We start from the raw sequence: 18,560 nt of genomic DNA, 5'->3' as shown, positions 1-18,560 counted from the left end.
AGGAGAAATTGCAACTGATACCACGGAAATACAAGCCATCATCTATGAATACTATAAAAACATCTATTCACATAAACTGGAAAATGTGAAGGAAATGGACAAAGTCTTAGAAACATACAGACACCCTAGGCTCAATCAGAAAGGAATAGAATTCCCAAATAGACCAATATATCAAATACCAAAATTGAGGCAGCAATAAAAAACCTTCCTAAAAAGAAAAGTCCTGGACCGGATGGTTTCACACCTGAATTTTACCACACCTACAAAGAAGAACTGGTGCCTATCCTGCAGAAAACATTCCATAACATCGAGAAGGAAGGAATCCTCCCCAACATGTTTTATGAAGCCAACATCACCCTGATACCAAAACCAGGAAAGGACGCAACAAAAAAGAAAACTACAGACCAATATCCCTTATGAATATAGATGCAAAAATTCTTAACAAAATCCTAGCAAACTGAATTCAGGTGCTTATCAAAAAAATAATCCATCATGACCAAGTGGGCTTCATCCCAGAGATGCAGGGATGGTTCAACATATGCAAATCTATGAACGTAATTCGCCACATAAATAGAAGCAAAAACAAAGACCACATGATTCTCTCAATAGACGCAGAAAAAGCATTCGACAAAATTCAGCACCCTTTTATGATAAGAATGCTTAACAAAATAGGAATCAACAGGACTTACCTAAAAACAGTAAAAGCCATCCATGACAAACCCACAGCCAACATCATACAGAATGGGGAAAAATTGAAAGCATTCCCACTTAGAACTGGAACCAGACAAGGTTGCCCTCTACCCCCGCTTCTGTTCAACATAGGGCTGAAAGTCCTAGCCAGAGCAGTCAGACAGGAGAAGGAAATCAATAGCATCCAAATGGCAGAAGAGGTCAAACTATCACTCTTTGCTGACGATATGATCTTATATCTAGAAAACCCCAAAGATTCCGTCATGAGACTACTGGAATTGATAAACAAATTCAGCAAAGTCTCAGGTTACAAAATAAATGTACAGAAATCAGTAGCATTCCTATATGCCAACAAGAGTCAAACTGAGCACTAAATCAAAGACTCAGTACCCTTCACAATTTTTATTTTATTTATAATTGGCAATAATTGTACACATTTATGAGATACAATGTGATATTTTGTTATATGTTTACATTATGGAATGCTTCTTTTATAGTTAACTTTTTCACACTTAAGAGCTTTGCGACCTCAAGTTGCGTATGTAAATACATGCAATTGTCCCTAGTGGGGCACTGGTTCCAGAATTCTCTCATACTGAAGCCCTGCAGTTGGCCCTGTCAAACCGTGTGTAGGAAAGGTCAGCCTCTGTATCCAGCATTTAGCCTCCATGAATACTGCGTTTTCAATCCACGTTCAGTGGTGGATGCAGAACCCTCGGACCTGGAGGGCTGCCTGTTTTTACTGAACAAATCTGCATACAAGTGGATTGGTGCAGTTCAGAGTGTTGTCCAAGGGTCAACTGTAACTTACTTTTGCCTGTTTTACTAGTTAGTATAACTGAAATCACACTGGGTGTTTTCTGTTTATCTCTTGTTCCTTCTATCTGACATCCCGTGTGTCAGGCTCACCCACGCTGCCCTCATTTGTTTTCCTGCTGCTCGTCCTTGTCCTGCACGGACACACTGCGTGTGTTTATCTATTCTGCTGCTGTTGGACTTGGGTTGTTTCCAGGTTTTTTGCTGTTATAAGCAGTGTTGCTGTTGATATTCATGAACATGTGTTCTGCACATAAGCACCCTGGTAAATGGTATCTAGGAGTGGCGTTACGTGGCGGTGGCATTTGCCACGTTTACTAGATAATGCCATAGTGTTTTCAATGTGGTCGTACCACTTTACCATCCCTGCATCAGCGCAGAGAGCGTTTCACATCCTCAGCAACACTCAGCGTAAGTTGGTTCCTCACTGGACTTTTACCATCTCCCAGATTGGTAGTGAGACTAAACAGTTACGCCAGTGGCTGTTTAGATTTTTCTCTTTTGTGAACTTTCTAAGTCTTTTGTCTGGTCTTCCGGGAAGTTTGTAGTTATTTATATGTTCTAGATGCTAGTTCTTTTTCATTTCTATGTTTTACTGATAGCTTTCTCAGCCTATGGCTTGAGCTTGACTTTTTATACTTACCCAGTGGTGAACTTTTGGAAAAAAAAAGTTGTTGATTTTATGTAGCCAAATATATAAATCTTTTTTGTTTTTGGTTATCCTTCCTTTTATGTTGTTCAGAAAAACCCCTTAGTATTCCAAGGAAGTGAAGCTGTCCTCTTACGGTGTCTTCTAAAAGCTTAACTGCTTTTCCTCTGACCAGTGGGCGTGGTTTGGTGTTTTGTTTTTTTAATATGGTGTGAAGTAGGGTTTTCAGATACCAATTTTTTCCAAACCAGTTGTCACAGCACCCTTTACTGAAAGGCCTCTTCCCCTGTGATGTCATGCCACTGCTGCGTGGTCCAGGGGTGTGTGTGTGTTTGTGTGTGTGTGTGTGTGTGGCTGGGTGTGTGGTTGGGGTTGCCTGGCCTGTTCCTGTTGACTGTTAGTCTATTTGCGACTGACTGACAAAAGTCTTAAGTAACAGGCTTTTATAATAAGTCAATATTTGATAGTCCTTCCTCCTTGTGTTCTTAAACAGTGTTTTGGCTCTTCTTGGCTGTGAATCTGGTATATCTCTTAATTTTATTTAAGTCTTTTCTAAAAAAATATGTTTTAAAAACTTGCCCATGGAAATCTTGTACAACGTTTGTTAGAGCAGTTCTTAGATACTTGATATTATAAAACTGCTTTTGTATATAATTATTTTGAAAGAGCTATTACCTGTCTCTTTTTTCTGGTGTAAAGAAATAAAATTTATTTCTGTAAAGTGATTGAATCCGTCAATTTTGGTAAAGACCTTATTGATTTTGATTATTAATGTAACATATCTAATTTTCTCTCTATATGATATCACCAGTAAATAACGACCGCTTTGTTTCTTTTTCCAATTCTTTCTGCCGTTTCTTTCTTTCTTCCTAGTTGCTGCAGCAGAGATCTCCAGTGTGCTGTGGGAGAGAAGTAGTGATTGTAGACACTCTGCTTTTGTTCCCATTGTCAAAGGCAGAACTTTCAAAAGTTGCCATTTAAATGTGCTATAGGTTATTTACAGACACCTTTTAATATGTTTCGGAAGTTTTTTCTATTCCTATTTTGCTAAAAGTTATTTATTTATTTATTTATTTTTTGAGACAGAGTCTCACTGTGTTGCCCGGGCTAGAGTGCCGTGGCGTCATCCTAGCTCACAGCAACCTCAAACTCCTGGGCTCAAGCGATCCTCCTGCCTCAGCCTCCCGAGTAGCTGGGACTACAGGCATGCGCCACCATGCCCGGCTAATTTTTTCTATATATTTTTAGTTGTCCAATTAATTTCTTTCTAATTTTGGTAGAGACGGGGTCTCGCTCTTGCTTAGGCTGGTTTCGAACTCCTGAGCTCGAACAATCCGCCCGCCTCGGCCTCCCAGAGAGCTAGGATTACAGGCGTGAGCCACCGCGCCCGGCCTAAAAGTTATTTTTAACTGAAAAGTATTTTTAAAAATATTTTTCTGAATCTATTGATGATTTTTTTGTCTTTAAATTTTCTTAATATATTAACATGGTAAATTATATTGGTTGACTTTATAATGTCATACCAACCCTGTATTACTGAGGGCAAAAACTCAGTACGATCATGGTGTGATACTGTTTGTGTGTTGCTGTGCTGCATTTGCTTGCGTTTCTGAGATTTTTGCATCGGTGTACGTGAGTGATACTGACTTGTGGTTTTGCCTAGTCGACCACTCCTTGGACTTCAGTATCAGGATCATGCCAGTCGCATGAGTCTTTTCTCATTTTCTTCTTCTTTTAAATATTTTATCTAAAATTGGAACTGTTTATCCCTTGAACATTGTCATATCAGGAAGGCCATATGAGCCTGAACTTTTCACTGTGGAAAGATTTTCAGTAGATTTGATTTCTTTAACAGTTGTAGGGCTATTCAAAATTTTAATTCCTTGAGTCAGTTTTGCAAAATTGTAGTTTTAAGAAATATGTCAAGTGTATGTAAATTTTCAAATTGATTCACAAAAGTTTATTTATAATGTTTTCGTATTATTTCTTACATATATAGGATCTGTGAATTTGATTTTTTTCATTCTTGATACTGTTATTTCTTCCCTTTCTGCTTTCTTTTTCCCTTGACCAGTCTTCCAGTAGGTTTGCCAACTTCCATGTCTTACGGAAATACCCACTCTGGTCTTCATTGGCTTTTCGTGCTCTGTGTTACTTTTCAATGTCATTAATGTTTCCTTACCTGATTTCTTTCCTCCTGCCTTCTTTGGTTTATTTAAGTGTATCTTGAGATAGATGCTTAATTGATTAGTTTTTAGCTTTTTTTCCCCCCTCTTTTTGAATATAAGTGTTTGAGGCAGTAAATTTTCCTGTATTAGTTTGGTTATATCTCAAAAGTTTTCATGTGTATTTTTGTTATTGTCAAATACAGAATATTTTAATTTCCACTGTGATTTCTTCCTTGACCCATGGTTATTACAAAGTTACTTCTTAATTTACAAGCATAGTTGAAAAATTTCTGATTATTTCTTTGTTCACTTTTAGTTTTAATTGCATTTTTTTCAGAGAATGTACCTTTTTTATTTTAGATCTGTGAAATGTGTTGAGGCTAACCCAGTATTTAGTCAGTTTTTAGGAATGTTTCGTGTTTGGTTCAAAACAACTTGGATTCCGAGTGGTCGGTCACAGTGTCCATCTGACCACAGTGTGGTCAGGTCAGGTTGTCAATCTTGGTTTCCAGTTCCTTGTACTGCTGCTGGTTTTCCCTGCCTTTTTAACATTTGCTAAGAGATTTTAAAATCTCTCATATATATTGTGAATTTGTCTGTTTTTCCTTGTATTTCTGTCCATTTTCGGTGTTATATATTTTGTGTCTTTGGTATTAGATGCATACAAATTTAGATTGTTATCTATTCCTGGTGAATTAAGCATTTTCTCATTATAAAGTGACTTTCTTTATCTCTACTAAAGCTTTTTGCATTAAATTCTACTTTGTTTTGCGTTAATGTAGCAGTGCCAGCTGTCTTTAATTTGCTTGGCATATCTTTTTCCATCTTTTACTTTCAACTTCTCTGTATGTTTATTTTATGTCTCATGTAATTAGCGTACATCTTGTATTAGCATGCTGTCTTGTCATTTTTATCTGCTCTGATAATTTTTGACCCGTGTATTTAGTGCATATACAGCTATTGTACTGTTATATTTTTTGTTTAAATCTGTTTTATTTTGTGGTTTTAATACCACTTAACCTAGCCAATATTTTTCTCCTTTCTTGCCATTTTGTGTATTATTTTTTATAATTCCATTTTTTTTTCTCCAGTAGTTTGGAGGTTATATAAGCTGTTTTTGTTCTTTAGTAGTTACACTGGAAACTAAAAACATTCCTGACTTATTGGAGTCTAAAGTCGGTTTCTTTCCGTGTCTGAGGTGAAGTGTTTACCTTGATTGACCCCTGGATGTGCGTCCTTTTGGTCACTTATTTTAATTCCAGTTAGTCTTAATCCCCAAAGAAAACTCTAGTTATCCTTAAACCTCAAAGATACATGTTTTCTGTCATCTTGGGTTATCTGTGTTTTCGATCTTCATTTCTTCTTGCATCACAAACCTTCCACGTGGAGTAATTTTCCTTCTGTCAGAAAATTGTCTTTTTTGTATTTTGTTTAGAGCTGGTCTTTGTTGGGAACTCTCAATTTTCGTTTGACCTTCTTTCTTGAAAATTAATTTCACTGGGTATAGAATTCTAGGTTGTCACGTTTCTTTTACGTTCTTTAGGCTTCCATTGTTCCTACTTAGTAGTCATCTTTTAAGTCTTTACTTCATTGTGTCCTTCTGCCCCTTCCAGCTGCTTTTCAGTCTTTTAATCGCTGGCATTCTACACCCTACTATCACATGTTTAGGCATAATTTTTCTTTTTATATAATGGTTAGGATTCACTGTGCTTCTCAAATCTGTAGATACGTTTCTTTCATTCATTCCAGAAAATCAGTCATCATCTCTTCAAATGCTGCCTTTTCCCCATTCTGTCTCCTCTCTTTTGGGGACATCAGTTCAGTGTTTGGTGGGTAACCTCATCACGTCTTTTGTTTCTGCTGTTCTTACTTTTGTATTTTCTACCTTTTTTGCCTCCATGCTTCATTCTGTGACATTCCCACTGACACTGTCTTCCAAATCACTAATTCTATCTTTGGCAGTGTCTAATCAGCTGTTAAACCAATTGATTTCTTAAAATCAATTATTGATATTTTTAGTTCTAAAAATTCTATTTGATTTCTTTGTCACATTATTTCATTTTTATAGTTCCCTATTCCATGCAAATATTTTTCTGATTTTTCTTATGCATCCAGTTGTGTTACAGTCTGCATCTATATGTGTAATATCCGATACCTTTGTCAGTTGTTTTCTCTTGTATTTTGGTCTTCTGGCTCTTGATCGTGGTGTCTTGTTTTGCTAGGTGGTGGTATTTGTTGTTATGGTAGGTGTTTTCGGTGATTGTATTTGAAAACTTAATTATGGGAATTGTTTGAGAACAAAGATGAAGGTACATTTTCCCAGGGCATATGCACTTGCTTCTGCCGTGGACTCACAGGGACCCTCTGTCTTGGAGCATCTTTATCCGTGGTCAAGAACCAGAGTCGCAGGATCATACAGGACACTGGGACTTGGCTTCGACTCCACGTGCAGGCTCATTGACTTATGGTTTTCCCTTGGTTTGAGGGTGTAGTCCTTCCGGCTTACTGTGGGAAGGAGCGTCTCTTGTTTGCTTCCCTTTGGATGGTTCCGAGTATTTATTTTTGCCCCTGCCCAGGTCAACCATTGCAAAGAAAGTTCCAATGTGTGGGGATGGGCAGGTGGTCTCGGGGCAGAGGAGTCTTTATAATCACTTTCCTTTCCAGGTTCCTTATTTCCCTTTGGATTTAGCTCAGAAATTCCTCCCTATCTAGTGAGTCCTTTATCCATTTTAAGAATTAAAAAAAAATTTTATGCAGTATTTTTTATTGTTTTCACTGGGAGGCTTCGTTCAACTAAAACAGCCTGTCAGATCACAGAAGTTTCCTGCAATTCTTACACAGAGGAAGCTATACACATTTGAATAAAAATTTCTGATTAATTTCCATGGTAATTACTTTCCAAGGCTAAAATTTTAAGGTCCCAAATGTGATAAACCTTATCCTTGAAAATGCAGCAAGCTTTCTTCTAAAGACAAAGTACAACTATAGCATAGAAAACTTGGGAAATGCAAGCTTTAAAAACAAAAAGTCACCTGAATAAAGAAATTATAGTGCATCTCTACAGTGAATATTATCTGTCACTGATACATGCCATGACTTGTCACTGATACATGCCATGACTTGATCATTGCCTTAGTCCATTCGTGCTGCTGTAACAAAATACCTGAGACTGGGTAATTTGCAAAGAACAGAAATGTGTTGCTCACAGTTCTCAGGGCCGGGAAGCCCAAGATCAAGGCGCCCACAGATATGGTGTCAGGGGAGGGCCTGGTCTCTGCTTGCCAGGTCGTGTCTCTTGCTGTGTCCCTTGGCGGGGACGAGCGCTGTGCCCTCACACGGCTCATTCCCTCCAGCCCTTTCATAAAGTGCTGGTCCCACCCCGAGGGCAGAGCCTCATCAGCTGCCGAGGGTGATGGGCCTTAGCCGCATTGCATTGGGTGGACACGGACGTTCAGCCCACAGGAGGCGCTGTGCTGAGTGTGAAAACCTAATCTCAGAAGGTTACCTGCTGTATGGTTACTTCCTATAGCATTCTTAAATACAAAGTTGTGGTGACAGAATAAATCAGTGGTGGCCAGGAGCAGGGTACAGCAGGGTGTGGGTGCTGAGGGCGTCCCCTCGTGGTGGTGGAACTCTGCATCCTGGTGGAAACGTGGTTTCGCACGTCTGTCTGTGGGAATCCTCAAACTGAGGGAATGCGTGTGCAGACTGGGAAGGGCCCGCTGAAGTCTGAATCTGAGTGAATCGTGTGCCAGGCAGCTCTCTGTTTCGATGGTGTCCCTGGTCATGCCCAACAGTGTCACAGGGGAGCAGGGGAAGAGCATTCAGGCCCCTGTCCAGCACTGCCACGCCTGATCTAGGAGAGCTTGCGTGTAGCGTAGAGGCTGTGCTCCCAGGCCCTGGACGCGGGGAGCTGTGAGTGTGCGTTCTTGCACTGGCCCCTGCCAGTGGTGTGGCCCAGCCTCCCTCTCCACCTGTACGTTCACATGTGTTTCCTGGTGCCGCACAGTCGCATGTGAAACGACACGTGACCAGCGTGAATGAATCTGCTCCCTCTTGCCCTTCATTTGGCTTTTGTTGTATTTATCCTCTTGTATCAACTGTGTTGGGTTTTAATATAATTAGTAGCTCTTTCATATATGCAAATATATTTACTATCTCATTTGCCTTTTAATTTGGCTATGGCATTTTTTACACGAAAGACCTGCAGTTGCAGTTTTTGAAGTAACTGAGTGTAAGCTGACAGGGCAGCTTATCATGGTCCCGGACAGACGCAGGGACCAGTCGGAGCAGCCAGCCTTGGTGTCCAGCACGTGGAGCCTGCGTGCCCTTCCAGGCTTTTCCCTCCCCCTGCAGACACTGCTTCCCTCTGGTTCTGTTCCGTCCTCGGTCAGGCCCTCACCGAATCGCACAGATGGCGCGAGAGCCTTCAGGCTCATGCTCTACCTGCTCAATTACACAGGTGATTTTTTTAATTCTTAAAAGAGATAAAGGACTCAGTAGATAGGGAGGAATTTCTGAGCTAAATCCAAAGGGAAATAAGGAAACAGAAAGGAAAGTGATTGTAAAGTCTCCTCTGCCCTGAGACCATGCCCACACCCTGGAACTTTCTCTTCAGTGGTCCACTGGGCAGGAGGCAGCTCCACCTTCTTAATTTGGGTGGTTTGCCTTATTTCTGCCATTCCTTTATTCTTAGCCTTTTAGAGACATTTTATTTTAAGATATATCTCTTAAATTACCTAAATCGGGACTTCTTTATTTTCATACTAAAAGAAGTGCTAGCCTTTTAACAGGAATATTTATCCCTCTCACCTGCGGTCCCCAACGCCCAGGCCCAGACCGTCCTGTGGAAAATTGTCTTCCTTGAAACGAAGGAAGGCGGGGGCTGCGCAGCAGGAGGGCGGCTGGCAAGCAGGCGAAGCTTTGCCGTGTTTATCCCCCTGCGCTCCGTCTCCTGTCAGTGGAAGAACTCTCCCGTGAAGCCAGCCCCTGGTGCCAAAAAGGTTGGGGACCACCGCCTGGCACAATATTGACACGGAGTCTGACCGCACTGCTGCACCCGTGCGTGTACTGTGCGTGTGCACGTCTGCGTTGCAGTGTTGCTGTACTCAGTGTTTTATGTTTTCAACTCGTTAGGAAATTATAAAACTTTTAGAATTTATTACTGCTTTACTTTAAGTTTATCAAATACATGCTTATACCTTGATTTCTTCAGTTATCAAAGTCAAGAACCAAAGAACAACTTGTAACTTTTCTTATTCATAATGAGGAATTTAGCATTCATTTGCTTTCTTCTTTTCTCCTTTGTACTTCCTAATATTTCTTCATTTCATCTGAGTGTGCAAACCCTAGTTTCATATGGCTATTTCCCTTTACTGTTGGAATCTTATTTTTAAGAAGTAACTTTGGCCCTGCTTTTAGGTTGGTGCTGTGTTTGTTTAACTGCACTTGGGCTAACCTTTCTGCAGTCTTGAGTTCCCAGTTTTGATTCCTTCTCGACCAACCAGAGTGCTTTTCAAACAGTGTCCTCGGGTTGCTCAGGAAATGAACCTCCCTTTGTCTCCCGCCGTGTGTCGCCCCAGTTCCCCGTGTGGAAGCCAGCACAGTCTGGTGCTGAGGACGCCCTCCCTCTCCAGCCACACAGTCCTCAGTCCTGCGGGTGGCGTCAGCCTCAGCAGAGGCGTGAGTGCGGCTGCACCCAAGGACCCTCTGCTCGCAGCTGCAGACACGCAGCCCGAGTCCCCTGAGCCCCTTGTCCCACGCGCCTTCTGGCTCACCTGCTGTCGCCTGCCTTTCTCGGGCTCGCCCATCTCAAACGCTGGTGCTCGATGTACTTTTCCTAAACCAAATCCCCAGACCTCCCACGTCACTCAGAAACTTCGTAATATGACTTAGAATTTTGCTTGTGCCAATTTGAACTCCTCTTTATACCTTACTAGATTTTCCATGTCTTAGAACCTGACACTACGTTGGGTTTGTCCTTATATCTGTTGCGTCGGATACAAATCAAATGTAACTCACGTGTTGGGGTCCATCTCCGCCTTCATTCCAGCGACGGAGCACGTATGACATGTGCATATGCGACGTGCCTGAGAGGCCTCGCCGACAATGCGCTTCTCTTGGGTGCTGTGCAGGCGTGTCTCCTCCCCCAGCCCTTCCCGCTGGGGCTCAGGCTCTGCATTTTCTGTGAAACCTGGGGCTGTTCAGACCAGTGACCCTCCCTCTCACCGCTTGCCTGCCCACCGCCGCTGTCCCCTTCTGTTCCGTGTTGTTGCTACTCCTGCAGTGCCCTTGCTGGCGTGTGGCATTCTGCATGTGCCATTACCGTGCCTCAGAAAGATCACATCTGAATCTGTCATCCGTCTAAGATCATGAACTAGCAGGTTTGAAAATTAGGAACCAACACTAGCCATACCTGACATCAGACCTGTAAAACGCAGTTACCCGCTCTTCCTTACGCGAGGCGGAATTTAGGAGGCTGAGCTGGCTGGAGGTCGTGATGGTTTGAGTTTAGACAGTGGAAGGAAGAGGGACCCAGGGGATCCTGCTGTGCCTGTGTTGGTGAGTTGGGCCATCGTTCGCTGGGATGGAGATGTCCCTCCTCTCCGAGAAAGCGCACAGGTGTGTGTTTCTGTTTTGTTTGGCACGGGAAGGGGAGGAAGTAGGAAGAGTGACCTCCTCCGTGTGTGCTCATAGGAAGGTGTCTGCTGAGTCCAGGTGAGACATCTCCCAGGGACAGGTCTGAGCTAGTCCTGGAGGCTCGAGTATTGTCTTCATGGGTGGTGCTGGGTGGGTTCCACGGATGAAAATGTCTTGGTGCCATCATCTGTGTCCATGGTGTCTCATGAAAAATTGAAAGATATCACAGAATTTAAAACGTTGGGAGAAATTCAGATAAAATGGCCTCTGTGTCCTTTCAGAACTTATAGTTTACAGGAAATGGTTTTAATTACTTCTGATAAAACTTCTGATTAAAGTGACTTCTATTTTCTCTTGCTCAGTTTAGAATCTAAAAATAAGTCTCACTTACGGAGGAATTCATGTGAATTATTTCAGGTAGATTCGTTCCCTGAGGGGACTGGGTCCACCTGGTCGTGATCACTGCTGCAGGTTTAATTGTAACAAATTAGAGCTTAAATGTAGCGTGGTGGGGCCCCCATGAGATCACATTACATATTTTAGGAAAATACACTTCAGAATCCAAGTTACCTCCTCAGACATTGGTGTAGCAGGAGGTGTAGACTGTTCCACCAGGAGCCATCAGTCAGAGAATCTCATATTCTGAACTTTACCTCACACCTTCTTCCTGAAGCACAAAGCAAATTCATACAGATTCCTATGCATAACATTCCTGAACACTTTATTTAAGATAACTTACTTCATTTTTCTCATTACATGACACTAAATGTCATAATTACCTCCTGGTTCAGTTATCCATTTGAAATTACAAATAATTTTTCCACTTATCTGGAATAGGTCTCTTGGTAACAATTTCACAGTTGCTAAATTAGCAATATAATGAGCTGAAAATATATCTGGTATCTATTACTTTATAATCTACTTCTGCTGTTCTTATCAAAATAGCATGCGCAGTGTCTATAGTGGGAGGGCCACAAATCATGTCCCAGCACAGTGCCTCGTGGTTGGGGAGGTCTAGGCTTCAAAACTCTATAAACTTACGTTACCAAGAAGAAAATGAGATATAGTGATGATAATTACTCTGCCAACTTAGTGTTTGAAGTTTGAGCATCTTAGAGATACTTAACGTTAAAAAGGTTCGGAACTGCTGTATTAACATGCGATCACAGTGTACAGCACGAAGCACTGTGCACGTGGACCCTGCTCCCTGTGGAGTAGTATCGTCGCAATGTATTCAGTGGATATTCACTAGCAAATTGCAAACTTGCATTCTCTAGTAGCTCTACTTACTTTTATCACCCTGAACGTGGTCTCTCTACTGTTTTTCATGAGTAGCTACTGCTTTATACAATCTTCAAATGGTATTTGTATTCAGCCTAAAATATTTCAGTTGCAATTATTTGCCACATAATATTCCATGAAATAATAACTTCTTACAAGTCTGTAATAATAGAAATTATTTTATTACACTGTAAATCATTCATGATTCGAAGAGAACAGCATCTTGAAGATGCTCCTTTGGTTTCACTGCCTTGAGCCCAGGGGCAAACTAAGTGCTCCAGAGACTCCTGCCCAGCCCAGGACAGAAATCCGTTTGCATTACAGTTGCTGAGACAGGCTGACATTTTCCAAAATAATTCAGCCAAAATGCGAAAGAACACAACAGAGACAAAAGGTCTTGTTTTCCAAAGTACAGATCTCTGAGCCAAAGAATGAGAGCTGTGCGAGTTTACCAGGATGTCAGACCCCCTTCCAAACACGCCGTCCCTACGCTGTGCCTCGGGGCTCTCCACCTTGCCTGCCTCCATCCCTCCCGGCTTTTGCTGAATTTCAGCTAAGTGGCCCATGACTTTCACTTCATTTTTCTGATTCATAAAGAATCTTTCTCCAAAGCCCAAATCAAAGAAGATTCTATGTAAATGTTTTTTCTTTTCCTTCTTCAAACCTCCCACTCAACCAAAACACATTGCTATTTGGTAACATTTTGCAGGAATGTCCCAAATGTTTCTTGCACCTTTCCTGCCTGTCAGGCACTCCTCCCGTGACGGGAGGAGGAGACTCGCTACCCTGGTTGTCAGTAGGAAGCCCCTGGGGCCACCTGCAGACAGTGGCGGCCTCAGCAGGATGCTCTGAGGGGCTGTGTCCTTCTGGGAGCATCCTCTGCACTTCGGGGCGTTGTTTGCGATGGGTTCGGTGCCCTATTCCAACAGGATTATAAATAGCCAAAAGATGGTGACGTGCTGGTTTAAAAAGGCTATGTAATGGTCAAAGATTTTCTTTCTGACGAGTATAGTTCGTGTAATCTTTAAGATGTGAACTTTATGGACAGATAAATTATTTCATTTTATTTAATTTACGTATAGACTTTCCTCACTGATTGTGATTCCTAAAGATTATTTTTCAAGTGTGTACTTACTAACAGGTCGAAGCATATGAACTGCCATTTAGTAGGTCAGGACTGGCTGAAAGTCAGCAGTTTCTCTCCATAGCTTACGTACATCCTGTGTGCTTTCTTGACAGAATTAAGTTAGACACAGCTGAACATTGTTTTGGTTTTGTTTTGAGACAGAGCCTCACTCTGTTGCCCGGGCTAGAGTGCCATGGCGTCAGCCTAGCTCATAGCAACCTCAAACTCCTGAGCTCAAGCGATCCTCCAGCCTCGGCCTCCCAGAGTGCTAGGATTACAGGCGTGAGCCACCGCGCCCGGCCGAGCTGAACGTTTTTGAGTTGCTGTATGCAGAGAGCCGAGCCTCTCCCAAGGTGGTGAGGCTTCTGTGCATGTTCTTATGTCACTGCTTGGCAGAGGTAGGGGCCTCAGAGGCACCCGGAGGCCGTGTGTTCCAGTCCCGTGCTTTCACGTGAGACTGTGGCAGAATTGTCCCGATAAGATGACCCATCATGTGTTTTGAATTTCAGTTTTACTATGCAGGCTTAAATTATGAACATTTAAAAATAACTAAAAAGTTCAGTGCATAGTAGCAGAAACCTTTTTGTTTATCATGATATATCCTGTTTGTTTTTCTGTTCTCTAGTTTAGCACTGAAACACAAGAGACTTTCAGGTAACAGTTGTAAGACAAGAGGATAAACCCTAACACCCATTCACATGTTCCTTCCCCAGAAGACCCCGCCTGGTTCCTCAAGTGCGGGCACCTCTCCTGGAGCCCCGCGCGCTCTGTCGCTGCGCGTGTGCGCGCACGGCAGTCGCCTTTTCTGTTCCGTCGAGCATTATGAATGGTGTCGAAGGACAGAATGCAACTTGCCCCTTTTTCTGTCACCTGCAGACATTATCTGAGGTGTGAAAATGTTTGTTGACTTAAATGTTATCAAAGTCATTGATTTTGAAGTCTAAAATCCAATGTTATCTATTTCCATATAAAATTAAAGATAACATTAATAAATAAATACATTTACGTGGAAACCACGAGTGAACTTGCTGTGCAGGTCTGAACCACAGTAATGACTGCAGTGGGTTTTATTTGGCAGTTTGCGTGTGAACTTGGACATGGGCAAAGCAGCATATGGATGGATGATTATGAAGGACGAGAACATTCCTGGCACAGTCGTGCGGACCAGCACCATCCCAGAGGAACTGGGGCGCCTGGTGTATTTATTGACGGACAAAACAGGTACTGTGTTCACCTTCAAAGGGACCGAGTAATCACTCAATCAGAAATGATCACGGTATGTTTATATATGTTTGTGTGTGTATGTATACATGTGTGTTAGAATATTGAATTCTAAGAGCTGGAAAACTCTGCTCTTGAAAATTTCTTACAAATTCATTTTCTAGTATACACAGTATCATAAGAATTATCAAAATGTTAAATTTTTGGAGCTTTAAGTGATATATTTCTATATTTTAAATTTTTTACAATCATATAGTTTTTTTAACTGCCTTTGTAACACTTCTCTAGTAGCTTGTTAAGAGCAAAAATTTTATGTTTGTTTATTATAGAATATTTGTGAGCTATTAGAAGAAAATGACAATAAGATGTATGAATTTGGTATTTAATAATCACATTCTCCTAAAGAGCTTTACTACAAACTATTTATCCCACCCTGAAGCTCTATGCCTAAATTTCTATCTGTCCTTATTGCATTTTTTTCCTTTTTTTTAAAATCAGAGAACTCATATCAATCCATAACGTATTAAAAAAAGACAAACAAATTGAATCTAGTACTATAATAAAAGCTATATCTGAGGGTAAAAACTCCTCCCTGATTTATCGATTTATGGTTTAAATTCCGAGTAATTCTTAGTGAACAAGAAAGAAAAGAATACTTATATAACATGATAAAGAAAATATGTCTCAAACAAAATTCAACATCATTTTTAACAATTAAATATTAGAAAAATTCTTACTGTAGTCAGCAAGAAGACAGAGAAATCAGCTGACAACACTGTTATTTAACATTATGGAAGCTGCAGCCATTGCAGTAAGACAAGAAATAGAAATAAAATATAAAACAAAAAAAAAACTAAAGCAAGAAACAAATATTTGCAGTTGTAACAATCAACGAGGACATCATCCTGTGACTACTAAGCCTAAGAAATCAGTGAAGTGGCAGGTTGTAGATTGAAGTACAAAGTAGCCCCCTTATGTATACATGGGGAACAGACTGAAGAGTAAAGTTCCTATTCACAGGAGCTCCAGTCCTCACACAAAGGACCCACAGATGGCCCCTGACCCAGGATTTTAGCAGAGGTTGGTTCATGGGGTTTTAGGAAAGAGCCATCTCTGTAACAGAGTGCAAGGTGCAGTTCAGGTGCTGACGTAGCAGCTGCAGCAAGTCATGCAGAAGATCTACCTGAGATCACTGACAGAGGGGCTCCAGTAAACAACAGATTTTCAGTGTAGATGAAACAGCCTCATCTTGGAAGAAGATGCATCTAGGACTGTCATAGCTGGAAAGGAGAAGTCAGTGCCTGGCTTCAGAGCTTCCAAGGCCAGGCTGACTCTCTCGTTAGGGGCTAATGCACCCATGACTTCACATTGCAGCCAGTGCTCATCCACCATTCTGAAAGTCCTAGGGCCCTTAAGAATGACGCTAAATCCACTCTGCCTGTGCTCTAGAAATGGAACAGCAAAGCCTGGATGACAGCTCATCTCTTTACAGTATGGTTTATTGAATATTTTAAGCCCACTGTTGAGACCTACTGCTAAGAAAAAAAGAGTCCTTTAGAAATATTACTGCTCCTTGACCATGCACCTGGTCACCCCAGAGCTCTGATGGAGACGTACAAGGAGATTATTGTTTTCATGCTGCTGACACAGCACCCATTCTGCAGCCCATGGATCAAAGAGCAATTTCAACTTTCAAGTCTTACTATTTAAGAAATACATTTCATAAGGCTAGAGCTGCCATAGACAGTGATTCCTCCAATGGATCTGGACAAAGTAAATCAAAAACCTTCTGGAAAGGATTCACCATTGATTCATGCGAGAAGGTCAAAATGCCGACATTCACAGGAGTTTGGAGGAAGTTGATTCCAACCCTCATGGATGACTTTGAGGGGTTCAAGCCTTCAGTGGAGGAATCACTGCAGATGTGGGGGAAACAGCAAGAGAACTAGAGTTAGGAGTGGAGCCTGAAGGTGTGACTGAATTGCTGCAGTCTCAGGATAAACTTGAATGGATGAGGAGTTGCTTCCTATGGATGAGCAGAGAAAGTGGTTTCTTGAGATGGAACCTACTCCTGGTGAAGGTGCTGTGAACACTGTCGAAATGACTACAGGATTTAGAATGTTCCATAAACTTAGTTGGTAAAGCAGCAGCAGGGTTTGAGGACTGACTCCAATTTTGAAAGAAATTCTACTGTGGGTAAAATGCTCTCAAACAGCATCACACGCTACAGAGAAATCTTTCATGCAAGGAAGAGTCTATCAATGCAGCAAACTTCACTGTTGTCTTATTTGAAGAAATTGCCGCGGCCGCCCCCACCTCAGCAACCACCACGCTGGTCAGTCAGCACCAGCAACCCAGAGGAAGACCCTCCACCAGCAACAAGATGATGACTTGCTGAAGGCTCAGATGATTGTCAGTATTTTTTAGCAATACAGTAATTTTTAATTAAGGTGTATACATTGTGTTTTTAGACATGCTATTCCACACTTAATAGACTGCAATGTTGTGTAAACATAACTGGGTTATAACCCTTGACACTGGGAAACCAAAACGTTCCCATGACTTGCTTTATTGTGATAATGGCTTTATTGTGACAATGGCTTTCTTGCATGGTCTGGAACTGAACCACAGCATCCCTGGGCAGGCCTGGTTCATGTCTTTCACGTCATCAGATGGAAAGAAAGGAGTCTCTGGAGTGAGACCCCAAGTTGCATCCTGGCTGCCCTGTATGTGGAATCAGAGACAGGTCCTTTAGCCCCCTGAGAAACAAACACCTTGTCAGCATTAGAGCTTCATGGTAGTTTGTGACTCAGCTACAGGCCACGCAGCCAGGCAAACACAGACGTTGAAATCACGGTCGAGTGTGAAAACAGCTGGTCTCGCACCCCTGCGTTTGTGAGGCCGTTAGCATCCTCACAAAACCAGTGCATGTGTTCACTGCTACTTGGTGGTTTTCTTCCAGGAACTTAAATAATTAGGTCCTTTCTATTTTGTATCCCTTAGTTTAGTCATACAAATTCTGGTCTTCATTCTCCCTTCAGTCTGTAAATGAGAAGTTGGTCAGACTCTCACGGTCACCTCGGTGGCCTCGGTCATAGCAGAGGTTCCCTAAAGTGGGTGGTTCTTGTAAGCTTGAAGAATTTGTATTTTCAGTACCAGGTAGAGTGTGGGAGCCGAAGGCAGTTTGCAAACATCTTCTCAGTGCCCTGAGTTTCAGCTAAAGTGATTAAGAATGTGCAATTGTCTAAGGAGCCTCACGTGGCTGACATAATTGTAAGGGGTCCTTCGTGCGATTGCAGATTGGGTTTGCGCCTCGTCTGTGAGCTCTTGACAGAAGCGTTGCAGTAGCGCTCTCATTTGCTGCAGCAGAGTAGAAAATGAAGTATCCCAATAATTGCATTATACTTTCCTTCTTGTGGACAAGAAAGCAATGTGGTATAATTAGGTTTGATTGGAGTGCACGTTTCCGGTAAGATCTGAAATTAATGATGTTGCTATAGTGACACATCTGCGGCCACCAGTGCGTGAAACATAAAGTAATTCATTCTACAAGAGCAGACATCTGTTAACTGCAAGGATGCAGAGCATATTGACACTGACCAGAAATACTAGACGTCATGTGATAAATGAACAAATGATGCTGAAACAGGAGGACAGATAATTTGTACTTAATCTGCTGGGAGAACTTTAATCCTCTCACTGGTTGCATTTGACAATGCCATTGTTTAAAGAACAATGCTGCAGAGAACTCATAAATTTTAAAACTTAGGGTGCAGCCTATTAAAGCAATACATTAATTCCTTTGTTAGGAGTTTTGTCTTCATGTAGAACAAAGCCATTACTAAAAACACCCACTAAAACAACAGGTTTTTTGGGACTCACATTTTAATTATAGCATCCATTACCCAAAATACCATGTTGTTCGACTTAGGTCACATGTAGGTTTCACGGGACAGCGTTGTTGTGAAGG

The 18,560-nt window shown here is 41.7% G+C and overlaps 1 protein-coding gene across 1 annotated transcript in view; it reads left to right on the top strand.

Annotated features, from left to right (window-relative positions):
- The window catches only part of ATP9B (ATPase, class II, type 9B), a 244,986-nt gene that overhangs the window by 149,238 nt on the left and 77,188 nt on the right, over nucleotides 1-18,560 (top strand). Inside the window, exon 13 of the mRNA XM_012657822.1 lies at nucleotides 14,448-14,590. Coding sequence (XP_012513276.1) covers nucleotides 14,448-14,590 — 143 coding nt within the window. The remainder of the gene's footprint in view (nucleotides 1-14,447; nucleotides 14,591-18,560) is intronic.

Source organism: Propithecus coquereli, unplaced genomic scaffold (genome assembly GCF_000956105.1).
Source record: "Propithecus coquereli isolate 6110/MARCELLA unplaced genomic scaffold, Pcoq_1.0 Scaffold560, whole genome shotgun sequence".
NCBI classification, from domain to species: Eukaryota; Metazoa; Chordata; class Mammalia; order Primates; family Indriidae; genus Propithecus; species Propithecus coquereli.
Note: the sequence above shows the minus strand (reverse complement) of the source record. Positions and strands in the feature narration are given on the sequence as shown.